This window comes from Biomphalaria glabrata, chromosome 6, assembly GCF_947242115.1.
Source record: "Biomphalaria glabrata chromosome 6, xgBioGlab47.1, whole genome shotgun sequence".
Lineage (NCBI taxonomy): Eukaryota > Metazoa > Mollusca > Gastropoda > Planorbidae > Biomphalaria > Biomphalaria glabrata.
In genome coordinates this window covers 35,582,785-35,604,992 of record NC_074716.1, presented here as the reverse complement: position 1 = coordinate 35,604,992, position 22,208 = coordinate 35,582,785, and the positions used below count along the sequence as shown (strand labels likewise).

General features: G+C 41.3%; 1 protein-coding gene across 4 annotated transcripts in view; it reads left to right on the top strand.

Moving 5' to 3' along the window:
- The window catches only part of LOC106059474 (uncharacterized), a 70,713-nt gene that overhangs the window by 47,193 nt on the left and 1,312 nt on the right, over positions 1-22,208 (top strand). For all 4 annotated transcript variants that reach the window (XM_056031471.1, XM_056031469.1, XM_056031472.1 and 1 more), the window contains 4 exons: positions 3,269-3,463; positions 11,686-11,775; positions 12,796-13,083; positions 14,955-15,152. In XM_056031471.1, coding sequence (XP_055887446.1) covers positions 3,269-3,463; positions 11,686-11,775; positions 12,796-13,083; positions 14,955-15,152 — 771 coding nt within the window. The remainder of the gene's footprint in view (positions 1-3,268; positions 3,464-11,685; positions 11,776-12,795; positions 13,084-14,954; positions 15,153-22,208) is intronic.

Genomic DNA, 22,208 nt, shown 5'->3' with positions numbered 1-22,208 from the left:
CTCAGCCATACGGACTGGGGAGCTGACAGAGATACCTTGCTGCTGCTCTATCGGAGTCTAATTCGATCCAAGCTAGACTACGGATCCATAATATATGGAGCAGCAAGGAAGTCGTACCTAAAAATACTGGAACCAATACAAAATGCTGCCCTGCGTCTCTGTCTCGGCGCGTTTCGTACATCACCTATCCCAAGTCTCCATGTGGAGGCTGGAGAACTCCCCATGGATATAAGAATGAAAAAGCTTGCAATGCAGTATATAGTCAAGCTAAAATCCAACCCCACGAACCCTGCTTTTGACTCCATATTTAACCCCACAGAGGTAGAATTATACAATCGAAGGCCTAACGTCATACAGCCGTTGGGCCTTCGAATGAGAGAACCCATCCAAAATTTAACCCCACCCATTGACCAAATCTCTAAAATAGAAACCCCTCAGAATCCTCCTTGGCTAATGAATAAACCCAAATTAAATTTATCCCTCCTTAATTTCAAAAAAGAAAATACAGACCCAAGCATACTACAAGTCCACTTTAGGGAACTGCAGGAGAGCTACGGAGATTGTGGCACCATCTACACAGACGGATCCAAAATGGAGGGAAAGGTCGCGTGTGCCTGCTCCTTTCGGAACAAAACAATCTCCCGTAGACTCCCCGATGGCTGCTCCATCTTTACGGCCGAATTGCACGCAATATTGCTTGCACTTATGGCCGTAAAAGCATCAGAAAGGAGTAAATTTATAATCTGCTCCGACTCCAAATCTGCATTGCAAGCTTTGGGGCGGATGAAGACTGACATTCTATTGGTACATAAGAGCCTGAAGCTGTTGGACCAAATAACAGCCGACCGTAGGCATGTCACCTTTATCTGGGTCCCCTCCCATGTTGGCATTGAGGGAAACGAAGCCGCAGACAGAGAAGCAAAGAGAGCCCTAAATCATGCGGTGTCAGGAACCCAAATCCCCTACTCGGACCTAAGACAAAGTATTGCCTCTGCCACCTATCGAGAGTGGCAGAACCGATGGGAGGCTGAGACTCACAGTAAACTCAGGCAGATTGTGGCGGATGTCAGGTGGCGGCCCACATCTAAGGGTCTGACAAGGCGTGGTAGCACAACCATGTCCAGACTTAGGATTCGCCACACCTACATCACGCACTCTTTTGTACTGAAGAGAGAGGAGCCCCCACTTTGCGAGTACTGTGACTCTCGCCTCACCGTGGAACATATCCTCGTTGATTGCCCCAGATACCAGGATGTCAGGGCGAAATATTTTAGAGCCACTAATCTAAAAACACTATTTAATAATGTCGACCCTGGGAAGGTACTGGGCTTTATTCGGGAAGTGGGGCTATCTACGAAGATCTGATTTCTGAATTTGTGAACATGCACTATTTACATTAGATTTTTACCAAATATTTAAATTTTTACTACCTTTACTATTTTAACTGTGAATAGACCTTGATTTTAATTATACGACTGTATAGAATCTGGCCCTTGTTGTTTAGAGAGAGAGTGCTCCTTGAGGGACTGCAGGCACGACATGGCCTAAATTGTGCCGATGTGCCTCAAATCAACAACAACAACTGCAGGCACGACATGGCCTAAATTGTGCCGATGTGCCTCAAATCAACAAACAACAAACTGTCTAAGATTGTGGAGCTTTTAGCGCTCCCCCCATAACTGTCTAAGGTTGGGGAGCTTTTAGCGCTCCCTCCATAACTGTCTAAGGTTGGGGAGCTTTTAGCGCTACCTCCATAACTGTCTAAGGTTGGGGAGCTTTTAGCGCTCCCTCCATAACTGTCTAAGATTGTGGAGCTTTTAGCGCTCCCTCCATAACTGTCTAAGATTGTGGAGCTTTTAGCGCTCCCTCCATAACTGTCTAAGATTGTGGAGCTTTTAGCGCTCCCTTCCATAACTGTCTAAGGTTGGGGAGCTTTTAGCGCTCCCTCCATAACTGTCTAAGGTTGTGGAGCTTTTAGCGCTCCCTCCATAACTGTCTAAGGTTGTGGAGCTTTTAGCACCCCCTTCCATAACTGTCTATGGTTGGGGAGCTTTTAGCGCTCCCCCCATAACTGTCTAAGGTTGGGGAGCTTTTAGCGCTCACTCCATAACTGTCTAAGATTGGGGAGCTTTTAGCGCTCCCCCCATAACTGTCTAAGGTTGGGGAGCTTTTAGCGCTCCCCCCATAACTGTCTAAGGTTGGGAAGCTTTTAGCGCTCCCTCCATAACTGTCTAAGGTTGGGGAGCTTTTAGCGCTCCCTCCATAACTGTCTAAGGTTGGGGAGCTTTTAGCGCTCCCCCCATAACTGTCTAAGATTGTGGAGCTTTTAGCGCTCCCCCCATAACTGTCTAAGGTTGGGGAGCTTTTAGCGCTCCCCCCATAACTGTCTAAGATTGTGGAGCTTTTAGCGCTCCCCCCATAACTGTCTAAGATTGTGGAGCTTTTAGCGCTCCCCCCATAACTGTCTAAGATTGGGGAGCTTTTAGCGCTCCCCCCATAACTGTCTAAGGTTGGGGAGCTTTTAGCGCTCCCCCCATAACTGTCTAAGATTGTAGAGCTTTTAGCGCTCCCTCCATAACTGTCTAAGATTGTGGAGCTTTTAGCACTCCCTCCATAACTGTCTAAGATTGTGGAGCTTTTAGCGCTCCCTCCATAACTGTCTAAGATTGTGGAGCTTTTAGCGCTCCCTCCATAACTGTCTAAGATTGTAGAGCTTTTAGCGCTCCCTCCATAACTGTCTAAGATTGTGGAGCTTTTAGCGCTCCCCCCATAACTGTCTAAGATTGGGGAGCCTTTAGCGCTCCCCCCATAACTGTCTAAGATTGGGGAGCTTTTAGCGCTCCCCCCATAACTGTCTAAGATTGGGGAGCTTTTAGCGCTCCCCCCATAACTGTCTAAGGTTGGGGAGCTTTTAGCGCTCCCCCCATAACTGTCTAAGGTTGGGGTGCTTGTGTATTTTGTTTTTGAGGGCTTCACTTGAAGACGTTTAAAAAAAACACTGCAGTAGTAGCTACCCTTCAATGGGACAAAAACAACATTGTAGAGGAGGTCAGGTTTACAATTGTTACATAGGTAATATGCTGTCGTGCCGGGCTTTATATTCATGCTCTTCATTGGTAGGCAGTAGCCTAAGCCTTAACCATAGGTTGGTAATAGTTGATTAATGTCAGAACCTCTGATCAGTATATTCCATAAGATATGAAATAGTGAAATATAGTTTACTTTGTCAAGACACTTGTCATCATGTTTATCAACATTGTATTTTCAGAGCTTCCAACTGTGTCCCCACTTAACTGTACCGATTCTGAATATACACCAATAGGATCAATGGCTACGTGTAGATGTGAGCTTTCGGATGTAGGCAATCCCCCAGGTTCTGCTAATTGGTATACAGACTATGGTAGAGAAGTCGGAATCCCTGACGGTCGATCGTCCATATTGAAAGTTTCATTCAATGCATCTGGTAATGTTACTTATGCTTCATATACAACTTCATAGAGTTTATGCCGTCCCGAGAAATGACGTTAAACTGCGCTCCTCTTTCCTTAGCACTTTTGGAGCTCAAAAGTGCCCTACTTCTTTTCTATCATTGTGTCTGCCTCCTCTCTTCCTAAGTCTGCCTTCATTGATCATCACACTGTCTCCTTAACTTTAAATTCTCACTACGTCCTAGACCAGTCCGTTTGCCGTGGGCTGCGACGGGTAAGGGGAGATAAAGAGATCCTGGTGTTTGAGTGGTGGCTATCTGAGGATAAACCACAACAACACAATACTTTGGCTCCAAGTTCCCCTAGACCTGAGACCCAGATGGCCCGCTCTGGGTCAACCGGCTGGTCATGCCGAGCTACCAGCATAGGTCGTCGACCTATGCTGGAGGGCGGTGGCTGGAGGGTCAATCAGGGAGCTGCTGTATCGGACACATGTCCGATGTAGCAGCTGACTGAGTATAGCACCTGTGTAGCCCTGGCGGGCTTATTCTGGACATCCGAATGGCCCGTCCCCTTGTTGAACTCGATGGCGGGTGGGGAGCACAGGTGCCGAATTAACCAAAATATATATGGACAAAAAAACACACACAAAACTACTTGCCCCAGACCTATGTCTGGGCAAGAAACGACGAATTGACGATAAAAAAGAGGAGGTCCCAAAAAGCTGTGCCACCTGGCCATCATTTCTGGTGGTTAGATGCACAGAGTAGGGAAAAAGCATGACCAAGTTGAGCCCTTTTATTATCTATAAGGGACTCAAGTCAGTAGTGGGAGAGCCCAAGAGTGTGTCTAAGCTACACAAATCAATGGAACTCCTTGTAGAAGTACACAGCAAGACACACTCTGATGGGCTTTTAAGATGCCGAAGACTCTGTGATCTCCAAGTGGAAGTCATGCCACACAAGAGTCTGAACACCAGCAGAGGTGTAATCAGCTCTAGGGACCTACTGGAATGTTCCGAGAAGGAAATAGTGGAGGGCATTGAAAGAGTCACCCATGCCCGGCGCATTACCAGGCGAAGGGTGGGTGAGGAGGTCAAAACCGCCACTATTATCCTCACATTCGGAACTAGGACACCGCCAAAGTATGTGAAGGCAGGATACCTACGAGTTCCAGTGAGGCCCTACATACCTAACCCCATGAGGTGCTTCAAGTGCCAGGGTTATGGACACGGCGCGGCAGTCTGCAAGAGGAACACTGTGTGTGCCAGATGTGCTGGAGAGGGTCATGAGGACAAGGGCTGCACAGCCCAGTTCAAATGCCCAAACTGTCAAGCTGGCCACTCAGCCTACTCCAAGGACTGCCCTGTGTGGAAACATGAGGTTGCCGTGCAGGAGTACAAGGCAAGAAACAGATGTACCTTTAGCCAGGCGAAATCGGCTGTACTGGCCCTACCCAAGGGCCAATTCGGCTTGACAAAGACCTACGCCCAGGCTGTTGCTAAGATAGTAAGATCCATAGCCACACAGACGGACACATTGACCCCACCACCCCCTCCTCCTCCTCCAACTCAGAAGAAAACACCGCCAAAGAACACACCTCTGAAGAAACAAGAAAGCTCTGTTGTCATGCTAAAGAACAGGTTCTCTTTGCTCGCTGATGAGAGCATGGAGACTGAGCAGCATGTCAAAACCAATACTCCGGGAGAACCCGGAGACATCATGTCTGACACAGGTTCTCCTCAGAGAACCCAGCCAGACACCCCAACCTCTACCGAGTTAGAGGTTGACCAACTCCCAAGGGGAGAAATCAAAGCGGAGAGGATGCCCGAGGTGAGAGAGGAGGAAATAACCTCCGCTCTAACCAGAGGGATCTCCCCTCTCCAGAGAGAAAGACTTCCCCAAAAAGGGGGTTGTCCTCCTCTCCATCCAAACCCAAGAATAAAAATACCAAGGTCACTGGAATAAAGGGAAACCCCTCCGGGGGCCTCCCAAGGCCAAATAGCTCCAAGTAGGTCATCTAGAATAAGCCATGGATCCCAGAATTGTACAGTGGAATTGTAGAGGCCTCAAGGCCAATTACGAGGAAATGCAGCTACTGATGTACTCTGAGACTCCTGTAGCTGTCTGCTTACAGGAAACATTTCTAAAAGATTGCATCAGCTTCCGAAGCTACCGTGCTTACACCAAGAATGTTGAGGATGCAGAGAGAGCATCAGGTGGAGTCTGTATCCTTGTGAAGGATAGCATCCCCCATGAGAGGGTAGAACTACAGACCACACTACAGGCCGTAACAGCTAGGATAACCCTTCACAAGGTTATCACTTGCTGCAGCCTGTATCTACCACCTGGCGCTCCATTAAACCGAACAGACATGGAGGACCTATTGAAACAACTCCCCCGGCCTTATTTAATCCTTGGGGATTTCAATGCCCATAACACCATGTGGGGATCCAACAATACCGACACAAGAGGTCGTATGCTGGAGGATATCTTCCTCCAACATGATTTATGCATACTTAATGATGCATCACCGACCTACTTGCACCCAGGAACTGGATCATTCACATGCATTGACCTCACCGTATGCGTCCCCGGACTTCTGGACGATTTTAAATGGTCAGTTAGCAATGATCTATGGGGAAGTGATCACTTCCCAATCATCATTACTAACAATCTCCCTTCATTGGGACGACCTCAGCGGTGGAAACTGAATAAGGCCGATTGGGAACAATTCCAAAAAAGATGCTCTGAGGATATCACAGAAAATATCCTCCATGAACAGAACCCAGCTGATACCTTTGCTAGCAAGCTACTAAGTATAGCCAGGAAAGTTGTACCCCTAACCTCTGCAAATCCAAAACGGCCTAGCAAACCATGGTTTGATACAGCTTGCAAAAGTGCTATTGGTGATAGGAAAAAACGACTGGCTGCATTTATAAAGAATCCTTCCCAGGAAAACCTAAAGCTATTCAGGATAGCTAGAGCAAAGGCTAGACAAACCATACGGTCAGCCAAAAGGAATTCCTGGAGAAGTTTTGTCGGCAGTCTGGATGCCAAAACTTCTGCTAGAGCGGTTTGGAAGGCAGTAAGGCGAATCAAAGGGAAAGAATCAAATGCAATAGGGCATTTGAAAAACCAAGGACGAACTGTCACGTCCCCCAGAGAAATAGCTGATTGCCTTGCATCCTCAATAGCAGAAAAATCATCCACTGCACACTACACGCCAGAGTTCCAAAAAGTCAAAACCAGGGAGGAAAGACACCCCATTGATTTCAGGTCAGAGAACAATGAAGACTACAACAAACCGTTCTCGCTTGAGGAACTGAGGGAATCGCTGGACAAGTCACATGACACAGCGCCTGGAGAAGACGAAATCCATTACCAGTTCCTCAAGCACCTTCCCGAACCCTCATTGGCAGTCCTACTAGGGGTCTATAACTGTGTGGCAAACAGGCGCTTTCCCAAACAGCTGGAGGAAAGCCACAGTTATACCGATACCTAAACCGGGAAGAGACGGCTCTGACCCAGCTAACTATCGACCAATAGCACTAACAAGCTGCATCTGCAAAACCATGGAAAGAATGATTAACAGTAGGCTGGTCTGGCACCTGGAAAGGAATAAAGTGATCTCAAACTACCAGTGCGGATTCCGGCCGGGGCGGACAACAACTGACCACCTGGTAAGGCTGGAAGCTTATATTAGAAATGCATTACTCAGAAGAGAACATCTAGTAGCTGTATTCTTCGATATAGAAAAGGCCTATGACACAACCTGGAAACATGGCATTCTACGTGACCTGGCGCTTATGGGGCTTAAGGGACACCTCCCCCGTTTTGTGGAGGAATTCCTGAAAGATCGAAAATTTCAGGTCCGAGTGGGCAACTCCGCTTCTGACACTCATGACCAGGAAATGGGTGTACCCCAGGGCAGCATTCTGTCAGTCACCCTGTTCAACATTAAAATAAATAGCATCATAAATGCGCTGTCCCCTGGCATAGAGTGCTCTTTGTATGTTGATGACTTTGTCATTCTTACTTATGGGAAAAACATGAACACCTTAGAAAGGAAATTACAGTTATGTTTAAACAAAATTCAGGGTTGGGCAAACTATAATGGTTTCAAATTCTCTGACTCCAAAACAGTTAGTATGCATTTTTGTAATCTAAGGGGGCTCCACCCAGACCCTGAACTATTTATACACAAATAGAAGATCCCTGTCGTGAAAACTACAAAATTTTTAGGCCTCACCTTAGATTCCAAATTTAATTTTCTCCCCCACATTAAGGAACTTAAGAAGAAATGCCAAAAGTCATTAAACATACTAAGAGTACTCAGCCATACGGACTGGGGAGCTGACAGAGATACCTTGCTGCTGCTCTATCGGAGTCTAATTCGATCCAAACTAGACTACGGATCCATAATATATGGAGCAGCAAGGAAGTCGTACCTAAAAATACTGGAACCAATACAAAATGCTGCCCTGCGTCTCTGTCTCGGCGCGTTTCGTACATCACCTATCCCAAGTCTCCATGTGGAGGCTGGAGAACTCCCCATGGATATAAGAATGAAAAAGCTTGCAATGCAGTATATAGTCAAGCTAAAATCCAACCCCACGAACCCTGCTTTTGACTCCATATTTAACCCCACAGAGGTAGAATTATACAATCGAAGGCCTAACGTCATACAGCCGTTGGGCCTTCGAATGAGAGAACCCATCCAAAATTTAACCCCACCCATTGACCAAATCTCTAAAATAGAAACCCCTCAGAATCCTCCTTGGCTAATGAATAAACCTAAATTAAATTTATCCCTCCTTAATTTCAAAAAAGAAAATACAGACCCAAGCATACTACAAGTCCACTTTAGGGAACTGCAGGAGAGCTACGGAGATTATGGCACCATCTACACAGACGGATCCAAAATGGAGGGAAAGGTCGCGTGTGCCTGCTCCTTTCGGAACAAAACAATCTCCCGTAGACTCCCCGATGGCTGCTCCATCTTTACGGCCGAATAGCAGGCAATATTGCTTGCACTTATGGCCGTAAAAGCATCAGAAAGGAGGAAATTTATAATCTGCTCCGACTCCAAATCTGCATTGCAAGCTTTGGGGCGGATGAAGACTGACATCCCATTGGTACATAAGAGCCTGAAGCTGTTGGACCTAATAACAGCCGACCGTAGGGATGTCACCTTCATCTGGGTCACCTCCCATGTTGGCATTGAGGGAAACGAAGCCGCAGACAGAGAAGCAAAAAGAGCCCTAAATCATGCGGTGTCAGGAACCCAAATTCCCTACTCGGACCTGAGACAAAGTATTGCCTCTGCCACCTATCGAGAGTGGCAGAACCGATGGGAGGCTGAGACTCACAGTAAACTCAGGCAGATTGTGGCGGATGTCAGGTGGCGGCCCACATCTAAGGGTCTGACAAGGCGTGGTAGCACAACCATGTCCAGACTTAGGATTGGCCACACCTACATCACGCACTCTTTTGTACTGAAGAGAGAGGAGCCCCCACTTTGCGAGTACTGTGACTCTCGCCTCACCGTGGAACATATCCTCGTTGATTGCCCCAGATACCAGGATGTCAGGGCGAAACATTTTAGAGCCACTAATCTAAAAACACTATTTAATAATGTCGACCCTGGGAAGGTACTGGGCTTTATTCGGGAAGTGGGGCTATCTACGAAGATCTGATTTCTGAATTTGTGAACATGCACTATTTACATTAGATTTTTACCAAATATTTAAATTTTTACTACCTTTACTATTTTAACTGTGAATAGACCTTAATTTTAATTATATTACTGTATAGAATCTGGCCCTTGTTGTTTAGAGAGAGAGAGTAGTCCTTAAGGGACTGCAGGCACGACATGGCCTAAATTGTGCCGATGTGCCTCAAATCAACAACAAATCAACAACATAGAGTTTATGAGTCCTGAAAACTTCAGGATGTCAACATTTAACCACATGACTGTTAAACAACAACAATACACTATAAGGTAGTTGTAGAAAGAAATGAAGACAACTGATCATGTCAAGACACAACTGATCATGTCAGGAGACAACTAATCGTGTCAAGACACAACTGATCATGTCAGGAGACGACTGATCATGTCAGGAGACAACTGATCATGTCAGGAGACAACTGATCATGTCAGGAGACAACTGATAATGGCAGGAGACAACTGATCGTGTCAGGAAACAACTGATCATGTCAGGAGACAACTGATTGTGTCAGGAGACAACTGATCGTGTCAGGAGAAAACTGATCATCTCAGGAGACAACTGATCATGTAAGGAGACAATTGATCATGTCAGGAGACAACTGATCATGTCAGGAGACAGTTGATCATGTCAGGAGACAACTGATCATGTCAGGAAACAACTGATCGTGTCAGGAAACAACTGATTGTGTCAGGAGACAACTGATCATGTCATGAAATAACTGCTTATGTCAGGAGACAACTGATCATGTCAGGAGACAACTGATCATGTCATGAGATAACTGCTCGTGTCAGGAGACAACTGATCGTGTCAGGATACAATTGATCATGTCATGAGATAACTGCTCATGTCATGAGATAACTGCACGTGTCAGGAGACAACTGATCGTGTCAGGAGACATATGATCTTGTCAGGAGACAACTGATCGTGTCAGGAGACATATGATCTTGTCAGGAGACAACTGATCTTGTCTAGAAATAATATTGAATATTATATTAGACTTTCAAACCGCAGCAAAGAGACACTATAGTCAAGCTAATTTAAATTACCAACTCCGCCAGGCCGACACAGATCAAAGTGCTAAGCAACCAATTCCGCCATTCGGACACAGGTCTGTGTGTTAAATGACAAATTCCGCCATACCAACACAGGCTAAGGTATTAAACGACCAGCTTCGCCATTCCGACACAGGTCAAGTATAAGTTCTTTCTAATGCAGAAGCTATCAATTATCAATAGGTGGAACCTAGGAGATCGATGAGAATAATCTCTTACACTCGTCACGTCTCAGAAATAGTTCTAAATAGCTCAAGTCCAAACTGAATGCTCCGAAAGTATCAATGACCGAAAACTCAATTTGAAGTACCCGAGTTCAAGCTCAGTGCTGTTTACTTTATCCACATGTCATACATCTAATAGATATTTAGGTACTTTATACACATGTCATACATCTAATAGATATTTAGGTACTTTATACACATGTCATACATCTAATAGATATTTAGGTACTTTATACACATGTCATACATCTAATAGATATTTAGGTACTTTATGCACATGTCATACATCTAATAGATATTTAGGTACTTTATACACATGTCATACATCTAATAGATATTTAGGTACTTTATACACATGTCATACATCTAATAGATATTTAGGTACTTTATGCACATGTCATACATCTAATAGATATTTAGGTACTTTATATAAGTTTTAGCTGAAAGACTCACAGTCTCGCTATTTATAAGTTCTATCCGAAGTTCAGTGTCAGGGAACTAAAAGCAGTTAACAACTGAATGGTTAGAATCTCAAGATAAACGAGGAAGTGGCACTTCCACTCCAGCTGACTGTTCACATTGACTTATCATTACGTTCTGGCATGTTCTGTTTGTTATTACAGTCCATAATCTGGGCAGTTTCTTTCAATGAACCTCGCAAGTAAACTGCAAAGGTCTCCATCTTATAAAGTAGGTTACATCCGGTCATACAGAGTCGACAAAGAATCTTGACGTAGCACTTGAACGCTCTCGTCATGATTAGTGTAATGCTGTGCTAGATGGTAGATCTGATGTTTTAGTCGCTGGCAGCCAATTCAAAAAGATGCTCCAACAGTGGAAGTTGTTGTCCTTGGTCTCCTGCGTACACTCAAAAAGTTTCCATGTAAGAGCAAGAAACAATTACACGATGAGCACACTTTGTCCTCAATGCACTCATACCTTAGCGATCCCAGAGATCCCTGCGCTCCATGGACTCTGGTTTTAGATGTTTTAAGAGTTAAAACTTAGGGACTTGATGGTCTTTTAAATCTATGGATCATTGGTTTTGGAAATCATTCACCGTTGGGCTCAGACAAAACACAATGCCATGTTAAAAAAACTGGGTTTTTTAAATTTCAAACAGCAATGAGCCAACAATGTGTTTGTTAAGGGATAGATATAGATATGTATAGATATGTATGTACTTGTATATGTCATTACTTTTCAAACATTTTAAAATCCAGTTTAATATAATTATATATGTTCCACAGACAGGACGCCAAGATTTTACTGTAGACCTGTTTCTATTTTAAATACAACATCGGACAAAAGTCAGATTATGTTTCAACCAAAATTTTATTGTAAGTACCATTAGTTTGTGTATGGCTGATAAGTAAACTATTAATGTAACAAGGTCCACCACCATCATCCACCGAATGGTTATTAGATTAACATGCCCTAGGTGATCATTGCTAGTTGTAAAATGGCCCACGTGTTTCTTATTAGATGTCACATGACCTACGTATTTAAAAAATGAATTGTTACATGGTCTAAGTGTTTCTTTCTATTTGTAAATTGGCCCACGTGTTTATTATTATATGTAGAATGGAGTGTAGCTTTAACATTTCCTATTTTCTTATTACAAGACACATAGACCGTGTAATTCATTCTTGATCAAACTTTCATAGCTGTTAGTATAGAACTTAAACTTGCTGGCAAATGATTATTTTTATACTATGTTTTCCATTTCTTTCTAATGTTTTATTATTACTAAGAGATTGTTACATCCTAGCCTCAAGGTGGTGGGGAATGACGGCGAGCAAGGTTCAAACCTGAAGCCATTGAGACGACAGTCCAGAGCGCATACTAAATGACCATGCAGTATTCCTTGTTCACATTGCTCATCTATACATAGAACTAGTAAACAGTAAAGCACAAGCAGTACTAGCCCTAGTTTTTAGAACAGGATTCCTTTCATTCAGACACATGGAGTCTCAGATTTCTCTGACTTATAAAGAACTATATTACATGCCATAAAGAACTACATTACATGTCATAAAGAACTATATTACATGTCATAAAGAACTATATTACATGTCATAAAGAACTACATTACATGCCATAAAGAACTACATTACATGTCATAAAGAACTACATCACATGTCATAAAGAACCACATTACATGCCATAAAGAACTACATTACATGTTATAAAGAACTACATTACATGCCATAAAGAACTACATTACATGTTATAAAGAACTACATTACATGTCATAAAGAACTACATTACATGTCATAAAGAACTACATTACATGCTATAAAGAACTACATTACATGTTATAAAGAACTACATTACATGTCTTCTCTATATTATCTAAGGTCCACCTCAAAGTCCTCCTGTATTTACCGTGACCAACGCAGACATTGTTGACACGAAGGTCTTAGTGACTAGAGATGTCAATGTCAAAGTGTCGTGCCGTGTTGGTGATGTAGTGACATCTGTAACTCTAGAATGTGCCACTCAGATGATGACAGCAGTTGGTCAGTATGCCAGCTGGACTGTAAAAGTGAATGAAAGTATAGATGGTTTGAGCTGCAGATGTACAGCTAAGGATGAACTAGGATGCTATCACCAGGCAGCTGAACTAACATTCACTCTAATCAAAGGTTGGTAGTTTTAAAAAAATTGTTTGTCTTTATTTGTCTCACAATGTCACGCTTGAGACTGAAGATCTATTTAGGTTGTTGTTCAAGAGTTATTGAGAACTATTGTCTGGCAATGTACGAACATACTGGTTACTGAATCTAGGTTTTAGTTTCTAGATTAGGTGTAGAAAATAATCTATTGTTTATCTAGACTAAAATCCTAGTCTCTCTCTCTCTCTCTCTCTCTCTCACTCACTCTTTCTGTCTAGATAATCTAGATTTGTTTCTATATCTAGAATAGTAGATCTAGACTCTAGAGACAGTAGTAGCCTAGTCATGTAATGTAGATCTAGACTCTAGAGACAGTAGTAGCCTAGTCATGTAATGTAGATCTAGACTCTAGAGACAGTAGTAGCCTAGTCATGTAATGTAGATCTAGACTCTAGAGACAGTAGTAGCCTAGTCATGTAATGTAGATCTAGACTCTAGAGACAGTAGTAGCCTAGTCATGTAATGTAGATCTAGATTTTTACCATTATAGTTAATGCAGTCAAACTGAAAACTCATCTTTTAGAATAAAATACCTTGGCTTTGCTCCTCTCACTTAAAAGTCCTAGAAGGCTGGACCTCAGTTCAGTTTAATTTGTCCACCTAATCATAGGCACTTATCATTCATTGCTATTCAGTGTGATGTTATTTAGTGTAATGTTATTCAGTGTAATGTTATTCAGTGTAATGTTATTCAGTGTAATGTTATTTAGTGTAATATTATTAAGTTGACCAACTCTTTGAAAGTATAGTATCTTATAAATGTAGGCCATGTTTACTATGCTGACATGAGAAAAGATCGAAATGATTTAGACCTAGATCTAATTTTAAGAACTACACTTTGCGCAGATAGTTTTTTACTTTGACACATGAAAATACAAAAGAAAGTCCATTGATTTCATTATATAATAAAATTAAACTTCAAATTTGTGTTTCAAAAGCATTTTTACATAAATTCGTTCCTTTTATCTGCGAATTCAGATTTCCCGACCCACAATATTTCATTAGACAGTACCGTAATGTTACACATCTTTCCATTCCTAGGTCTAAAACTCTAATTCAACTCTAAGATGATATGTTTTCTCTTCGCAAAGATAGTTTTATACTTTAACACATTAACATACTAATTATAGTCCATTCATTTCATATTTTAATCAAATTAACATTCAAATTGGATTTTCTAAAGCATTTTTTATACATTCATTCGCTAGAGCCGGGGTCACGGAAGTCACGCGCGAAGCCGTATTCTAATAGTTTCATTCATTCGCGTAATATAATTGAAAAGGTCACGCATGCGCAAATCGAAATGTTAGGAAACTCTTTTCCTAGGTCAAAAACACTATTTCAGAATTTAGATGATAGAACTTCTCTTTGCAAAGATAGTTTTATAATTAAAAACATTAACATACTAATTATAGTTCATTTATTTTATATTTTAATCAAATTAACATTCAAATTTGTTTTTCTAAAGCATTTATACATAGATCTACATTCGTTCGCCAATGTTTTCATAAAAAATTTAATTAAGGTCAATTAGCTATTTTTTAGCTCCATTCATTATATTTTTTAAAATCATGAATTCATGCATTCGCTTTTCTTATAACATAATTATTTTCTTTAATCGTTTCTAATGCACTAAATCAGTGACTATATCAGCAATACGCAAGTTAAGACCCGCGGGCAGCGGGTAATATCTGTCTAGTATGCTATATAGTGGGATGCTACTTAGAAGTATATACTATTCAGTGCGATATTATTTAGTGTGATGTTTTTATTGTAATGATATTAATACTGACGATATCTATTCTTTAAAGAAAAGTTAAACAGAATGTATCTATTTACAGAGGTTAAGGACTTAACATTGCAATGGCTAGCAGTTGGGCTGGGGACTGCTGGAGGACTTATTCTGATCATTATTGTCAGTGCTTTCATCATCAGACGATTGATCAAGAAACCAGCTCAACAAAAGGACAAAACAAAAACACAGAATCAATATGATAACATTTATAATGAAGAAAGTATATACAGTCAAATTTATGATAGTAAGTGATGCCATTGTTTCTCCTTGCTCTCTAATCCTAGCACACTAGAAATGAAGGTAACACTATTGACAAAACAAGCTGAAATCCAGGCAAGTCAAATTGAACAATTATGTCTGTTATTTTCTTAAGTTTGCTTGGGCAGAGTTTAATTCACGACATTGCATAAGGCAGACAAAACCTATGTCAGTGCACGACATAAGGCAGAAACCTGTGTAAAACCTATGTCAGTGAACCGTTAGTTTTGGAGGTTTTGTTTGTTACCGCCAGGAAACAAAAACTGATTTGGAAACGACTCCTTTAGTCTGGGATGGAAGCTGAATACTTTCGCCATCAGTTACCAAATCCTGGTCGATACGTACAGACGAGCTTGAAAAGCTGTCAGCCAAATCTCAGTTCCTCCCCATCAAAAAAGAGAAATGGTTTGACTTATCGGACACACATGGGACTGGGAGCACAAAATCGGGCTTCCCCATGGGAGTGGCTAGTCAGGCCTGAGAAAGTATTATTGTCTCTGTGATTTCTTTGGGAAAGATATCATACGCTCTTATCTTATCTTATAGATTACAGACGTTACTTAAAAAACGAAGATAATTACGTCCTACACCGTTCATGTGCCAATCTAGTCATGCATGTTAATCAGTGACTTAAACTATGTTAACTACTTAAACTGGTATAAACTTTGTCACATGTAAATTATGAGTGAGTCTGGTGTGAATGTACACTTTGGTTTCTTATAGTTATAATGTTTTTTTGTTTGGTGTAATGCACAAATTGTAAGACAAATTTCCATATGGACAATAAAGATTAGTATTATTATGTTAGAAATGAACGAGTAGTCATTCTCTCAGGGTCGAGTTTCGCTAAAGAGAAACAAAATTCATCGTAGTCCCTTTAACAGTTTCCACTGAGGAATTTTCTGGTGATGTGGCAGGTCTGCAGCAGTACCGCCCTCTGACAGGCAACGAAGATGTTCCTAGGAATGTTAAGGGCCTTGAAGGTGTCTGTGAGGTCAGTTGTTATTATCCCCTCGGTTGATATAACAATGGGGTATATTGTTATTTTGGACAATTTCCATAGACGCTTAATCTCCAAGCCTAGGTTCCCATATTTTCTTTGTTTTTCTATCTCAGTTTTTCTTAAATTATGAGACAGTGGTACGGCGATATCGATAATGTTAGAGGTTTTTTCTTTTTTATCGATGAACAGCAGATCCGGGCGATTGAAATCTAGAGTTTTGTCGGTCAGAATAGGCCTATCCCAGTACAGCAGATGTTCAGTAGACTCGAGAATCTCTTGCGGAGAGTATTTATAATAAGGGGGAGTGTCCTTACCGATCAATTTGTACGTCAAAGCCAAGTGTTGGTGTATTAACTTTGCAACTTGGTTATGGCGACCTAGGTAGGCTGATTCTGATAGGGCTGGACATCCTGCCATAATGTGTTCAATCGATTCGCCCACATTTCCACATTTTCGGCATTTGTCGACAACATTGAGTTTCAGGATATGCTTCTCGTAATTTTTTGTCCTGATTACTCTGTCCTGTATTGCTGTAACAAAGCCTTCTGTTTCAGGGAAGAGATGACCTGCTTTGAGCCATGTTAAGGAAGCAGCCTTGTCGATGTTGTCCCCATGTAATGAAGCCGGAAATTTTCCGTGGAGTGTTTTTTCTTCCCATTGGCGAATCTCATGCCCTACGTCGTCCAAACCGATATTGACATCAGCATTGTGTAGGTTCAGAGGGGTTGCATCGGAGTCGTATTTCCGTAGGAAGGAAACTAATTTGTTGCTGGAGGCGAGCAGTTTTGATCGTATTTTTAAAACTTGCATCTTACACAATTTGAAGATGTTCTGCAATCCACGACCCCCATCCTTCCTGGGCAGGTATAACCTTATGGTGGAGGACTTGGGGTGTAGGCATCGAAACTTGGTTAGTAATTTTCTAGTGAGTCTGTCAATGTCATGTAGGTCGGTGTCAGTCCATTTGATCACACCGAACGTGTAAAGGAGCACAGGGACGGCCCAGCTGTTTATTGCAGTGATGAGATTACTGCCAGACAGTTTGGTGTTGAGGATTTTATTAACTCTTTGCCTATATTTGCCAAGAAAGTCCTCTTTTAATTTCTTATGGTTTATCTTGGCATTCTGGTTTATTCCAAGATATTTATAAATAGAGGCGGAGTTCAATTCCTCGATGCCTTCAAATTCAATGTTGGTGTTCGTTGCCTTGCCCTTTTTAATGCTTATGATGCCACACTTATCCAGGCCAAAAGACATACAGATATCGTCACTAAAGCATTTTACCGTTTTGATTAAGGTGTGTAATTTTTGCTCGGTTTCTGCATATAGCTTTAGATCATCCATGTATAATAAGTGGGACACACATTTTGTACATTTAGTGTCAACCCTAAAACCGTTTGTAGAGTCTTGGAGTAATGTAGATAGAGGATTAATCGCTAGGCAGAACCAGAGTGGAGATAGTGAGTCACCCTGGTATATACCTCTTCTTATGTGCACAGAACCTAGTTTATCACGATTTAGGTGCAGGTTTATCTTCCAATTATTCATACAGACTTTCAATAGTTGTTTTATTCTTGGGTTGATTCTATGAATGTCCAGGGTTTTTAATAGCCAATCATGCGGAACTGAATCGAAAGCTTTTTTGTAGTCGATGTAACACATGTGTAAATTTCTCTTTCTTCTATTAGCTTGATGCAATATAATACCATCTATAGTTAGCTGTACTTTACAGCCCATCGACTCTTCAATGCAACCTTGTGGTTCATCTGCTAGTAGCTTATGGGCAGAACAAAATTTATACATTTTACTTTTTAAAAGTGAAATTAATAGTTTATACACCACTGACAGACAAGTGATAGGGCGATAGTTTGATGGTTGGTTCGGATCCCCTTTTTTGGGGAGGAGAGATGTTCTCCCTTCAGTGAGTTCTAACAGTATTGAAGACGGTTCTGATATTAGCTCGTTAAAACTTGATGTTAGTGGTGCATGTACGGCTGTAAGTTTTTTCAGCCAAAAGTTGTGTATATTGTCCGGTCCAGGAGCAGTCCAGTTGTGGGTTTTTGAGATAGCTGCGGAGACTTCCTCAGCTGTGAAATCCTCATCAGGCATTTCTGGTATTAGGTTGTTTTTAGTTTGGATTTCCTCAATCCAGTCAGCCTGCACATTGTAATGTAGCGGGTCGGACCAAAGCGCCGCCCAGTAGTCGGTAAAGGAGCCGTGTTTAGTGCTATCAATGGTTTGAATTTTGTCAGCACCATTATCAGCTAGTTTACGGAAGAACTGTTTTCTCGTGTGCTGAAATAAAGCGTTATGCTCCTTTCTTTTGGTGGTTTCGTTGTAGCGCTTTAACCTAGCTCCCTTTAGTTTAGCTTTCTGTCTCAGAGTATCTTTCAAACATAATGGTGCTGACAAAATTCAAACCATTGATAGCACTAAACACGGCTCCTTTACCGACTACTGGGCGGCGCTTTGGTCCGACCCGCTACATTACAATGTGCAGGCTGACTGGATCGAGGAAATCCAAACTATTATTAGTATCCTGGCTGAGTTTTGTTTTTCTATTTGTAAATTATGGTTCAATGAAGTGTTAAGTAGGTCAAATTCTCCGCTGCAGGACAGACAGACAGACCACAAAAATCAATTAGCGACTTTTCTCATTTCGCAGGCCACTCAAAAGACGTCAGTGAATATGAAAGCATATGATCTAAGTTTGTAATGTTTCAAAATGGTTTAAAAATTGTCAAGTTATTTTTTTTATACCTTTGATCAACTTCTTGCTGGTACACATTTGGAACACGTTTGTAATCTCATGCTGTTCCAATTCTTGGATTAAGTTTGCACAATTATTCTTTCTTCCTAAGAAAACAATGTAGATCTATCAGTAAAATAAAACAAAACAACTCTCGGCCATGCCCTTTGATTTGGCTATTATGTTAATTTTGACATTGACCCCACCCGCCCCTTTTTATAAGTTGGACCGGGTCGTAAATTCGAGTATCACTTCCTCTCCCCCCCCCCCAACTCTTCGCCTTAAGAAATTGTCTTCCCCTTACACTATCGGACTATTCATCTACTTTTCAGTTATTTAAAAATGTTTGAAAGGCTCTATGGTTTGGGCTGGTCCTTTTTAACTGTTTACATCTTGTTCCGCCCCTAAAAAACTTGACTTTCATTATCTGGTACATCTAATTGTCACGGCCCGCTTTAGAGCGACTCCCCCACCATAAAGAGATTACTTTTTACCCTTGTATTCGATTCGGTAGCACTTATTCCAACCCCTTTCCACGCTACGCCTCAGGAAATAGTCCTAAATACGATCTCTGTCTATTCATTGACTTTTATCGAAATAGTTCCTAACCTCTCTGATGCGTGTCGTCAGGATCCTTGTTCAAACTATTGTATCCTACTCCACGCACATTGTTTTGTTTGGAACCCCGCCCCTCCTATTTTGACTGTCTTGTAAACTATTTTGGCCGGTGATTTCTAGTTTGTTACGTTGAATGACAAGGGCCCGCATCTATTGACCCCCCCCCCCACCACAGACACACACCAACTAAACACACACTGAGACTTGTAGGGTCACTTTCCCCGTGGTCATCCCTACAAAATAATTGGACAAACACTCTCAAAACTTTTCTGCATTCAAGAGCTTTAGGTCGGACCCCCCACTCTGACGTCGTAACGCTCTCTCCCCCAAGAATTCTCTTTTTTGTTTACTTCCACCCCCCCCCCAACACAAAATATAATAAAGTAATACCTACATTTTATTCTGTTTTGATACATTTTTACACACAAAAACATTCAGTCTATATCGGCTTCATATGACCAAAAGAATAATATTTTAGACTAAGTCTAGAACAGCAAGTTTCGAGCCAAGGAGAAATGGTCGCAAAAAAAAAAAAAAGCTCTTGGTGCTTAGAAACTGAAGAAAGTTTCATCTTCTTTTGATGTCGGCTTGAAAACTAGATTGGTTCGAAATCGGAAACAAAATCGTTTTCGTTCAATTTAATCGCTATGTTTTCGGTCTTAGTTTGTTCTAGGCACACAGAAAGTAGTAACTGGTCTTAGTTGTTCTAGGCACACAGAAAGTAGTAACTGGTCTTAGTTTGTTCTAGGCACACAGAAAGTAGTAACTGGTCTTAGTTTGTTCTAGGCACACAGAAAGTAGTAACTGGTCTTAGTTTGTTCTAGGCACACAGAAAGTAGTAACTGGTCTTAGTTTGTTCTAGGCACACAGAAAGTAGTAACTGGTCTTAGTTTGTTCTAGGCACACAGAAAGTAGTAACTGGTCTTAGTTTGTTCTAGGCACACAGAAAGTAGTAACTGGTCTTAGTTTGTTCTAGGCACACAGAAAGTAGTAACTGGTCTTAGTTTGTTCTAGGCACACAGAAAGTAGTAACTGGTCTTAGTTTGTTCTAGGCACACAGAAAGTAGTAACTGGTCTTAGTTTGTTCTAGGCACACAGAAAGTAGTAACTGGTCTTAGTTTGTTCTAGGCACACAGAAAGTAGTAACTGGTCTTAGTTTGTTCTAGGCACACAGAAAGTAGTAACTGGTCTTAGTTTGTTCTAGGCACACAGAAAGTAGTAACTGGTCTTAGTTTGTTCTAGGCACACAGAAAGTAGTAACTGGTCTTAGTTTGTTCTAGGCACACAGAAAGTAGTAACTGGTCTTAGTTTGTTCTAGGCACACAGAAAGTAGTAACTGGTCTTAGTTTGTTCTAGGCACACAGAAAGTAGTAACTGGTCTTAGTTTGTTCTAGGCACACAGAAAGTAGTAACTGGTCTTAGTTTGTTCTAGGCACACAGAAAGTAGTAACTGGTCTTAGTTTGTTCTAGGCACACAGAAAGTAGTAACTGGTCTTAGTTTGTTCTAGGCACACAGAAAGTAGTAACTGGTCTTAGTTTGTTCTAGGCACACAGAAAGTAGTAACTGGTCTTAGTTTGTTCTAGGCACACAGAAAGTAGTAACTGGTCTTAGTTTGTTCTAGGCACACAGAAAGTAGTAACTGGTCTTAGTTTGTTCTAGGCACACAGAAAGTAGTAACTGGTCTTAGTTTGTTCTAGGCACACAGAAAGTAGTAACTGGTCTTAGTTTGTTCTAGGCACACAGAAAGTAATAACTGGTCTTAGTTGTTCTAGGCACACAGAAAGTAGTAACTGGTTACATTTTTGTTTTTTTTTTTCGTCCACATCAAGTGGGAGAGTTAGTAATATGTCAATCAGTGGGAGAGTTAGTAATATGTCAATCAGTGGGAGAGTTAGTAATATGTCAATCAGTGGGAGAGTTAGTAATATGTCAATCAGTGGGAGAGTTAGTAATATGTCAATCAGTAGGAGAGTTAGTAATATGTCAATCAGTGGGAGAGTTAGTAATATGTCAATCAGTGGGAGAGTTAGTAATATGTCAATCAGTGGGAGAGTTAGTAATATGTCAATCAGTAGGAGAGTTAGTAATATGTCAATCAGTGGGAGAGTTAGTAATATGTCAATCAGTAGGAGAGTTAGTAATATGTCAATCAGTAGGAGAGTTAGTAATATGTCAATCAGTGGGAGAGTTAGTAATATGTCAATCAGTGGGAGAGTTAGTAATATGTCAATCAGTGGGAGAGTTAGTAATATGTCAATCAGTAGGAGAGTTAGTAATATGTCAATCAGTGGGAGAGTTAGTAATATGTCAATCAGTGGGAGAGTTAGTAATATGTCAATCAGTAGGAGAGTTAGTAATATGTCAATCAGTGGGAGAGTTAGTAATATGTCAATCAGTGGGAGAGTTAGTAATATGTCAATCAGTAGGAGAGTTAGTAATATGTCAATCAGTGGGAGAGTTAGTAATATGTCAATCAGTAGGAGAGTTAGTAATATGTCAATCAGTAGGAGAGTTAGAAATATGTCAATCAGTGGGAGAGTTAGTAATATGTCAATCAATAGGAGGGTTAGTAATATGTCAATCAGTGGGAGAGTTAGTAATATGTAAATCAGTAGGAGAGTTAGTAATATGTGAATCATTAGGAGGGTTAGTAATATGTCAATCAGTAGGA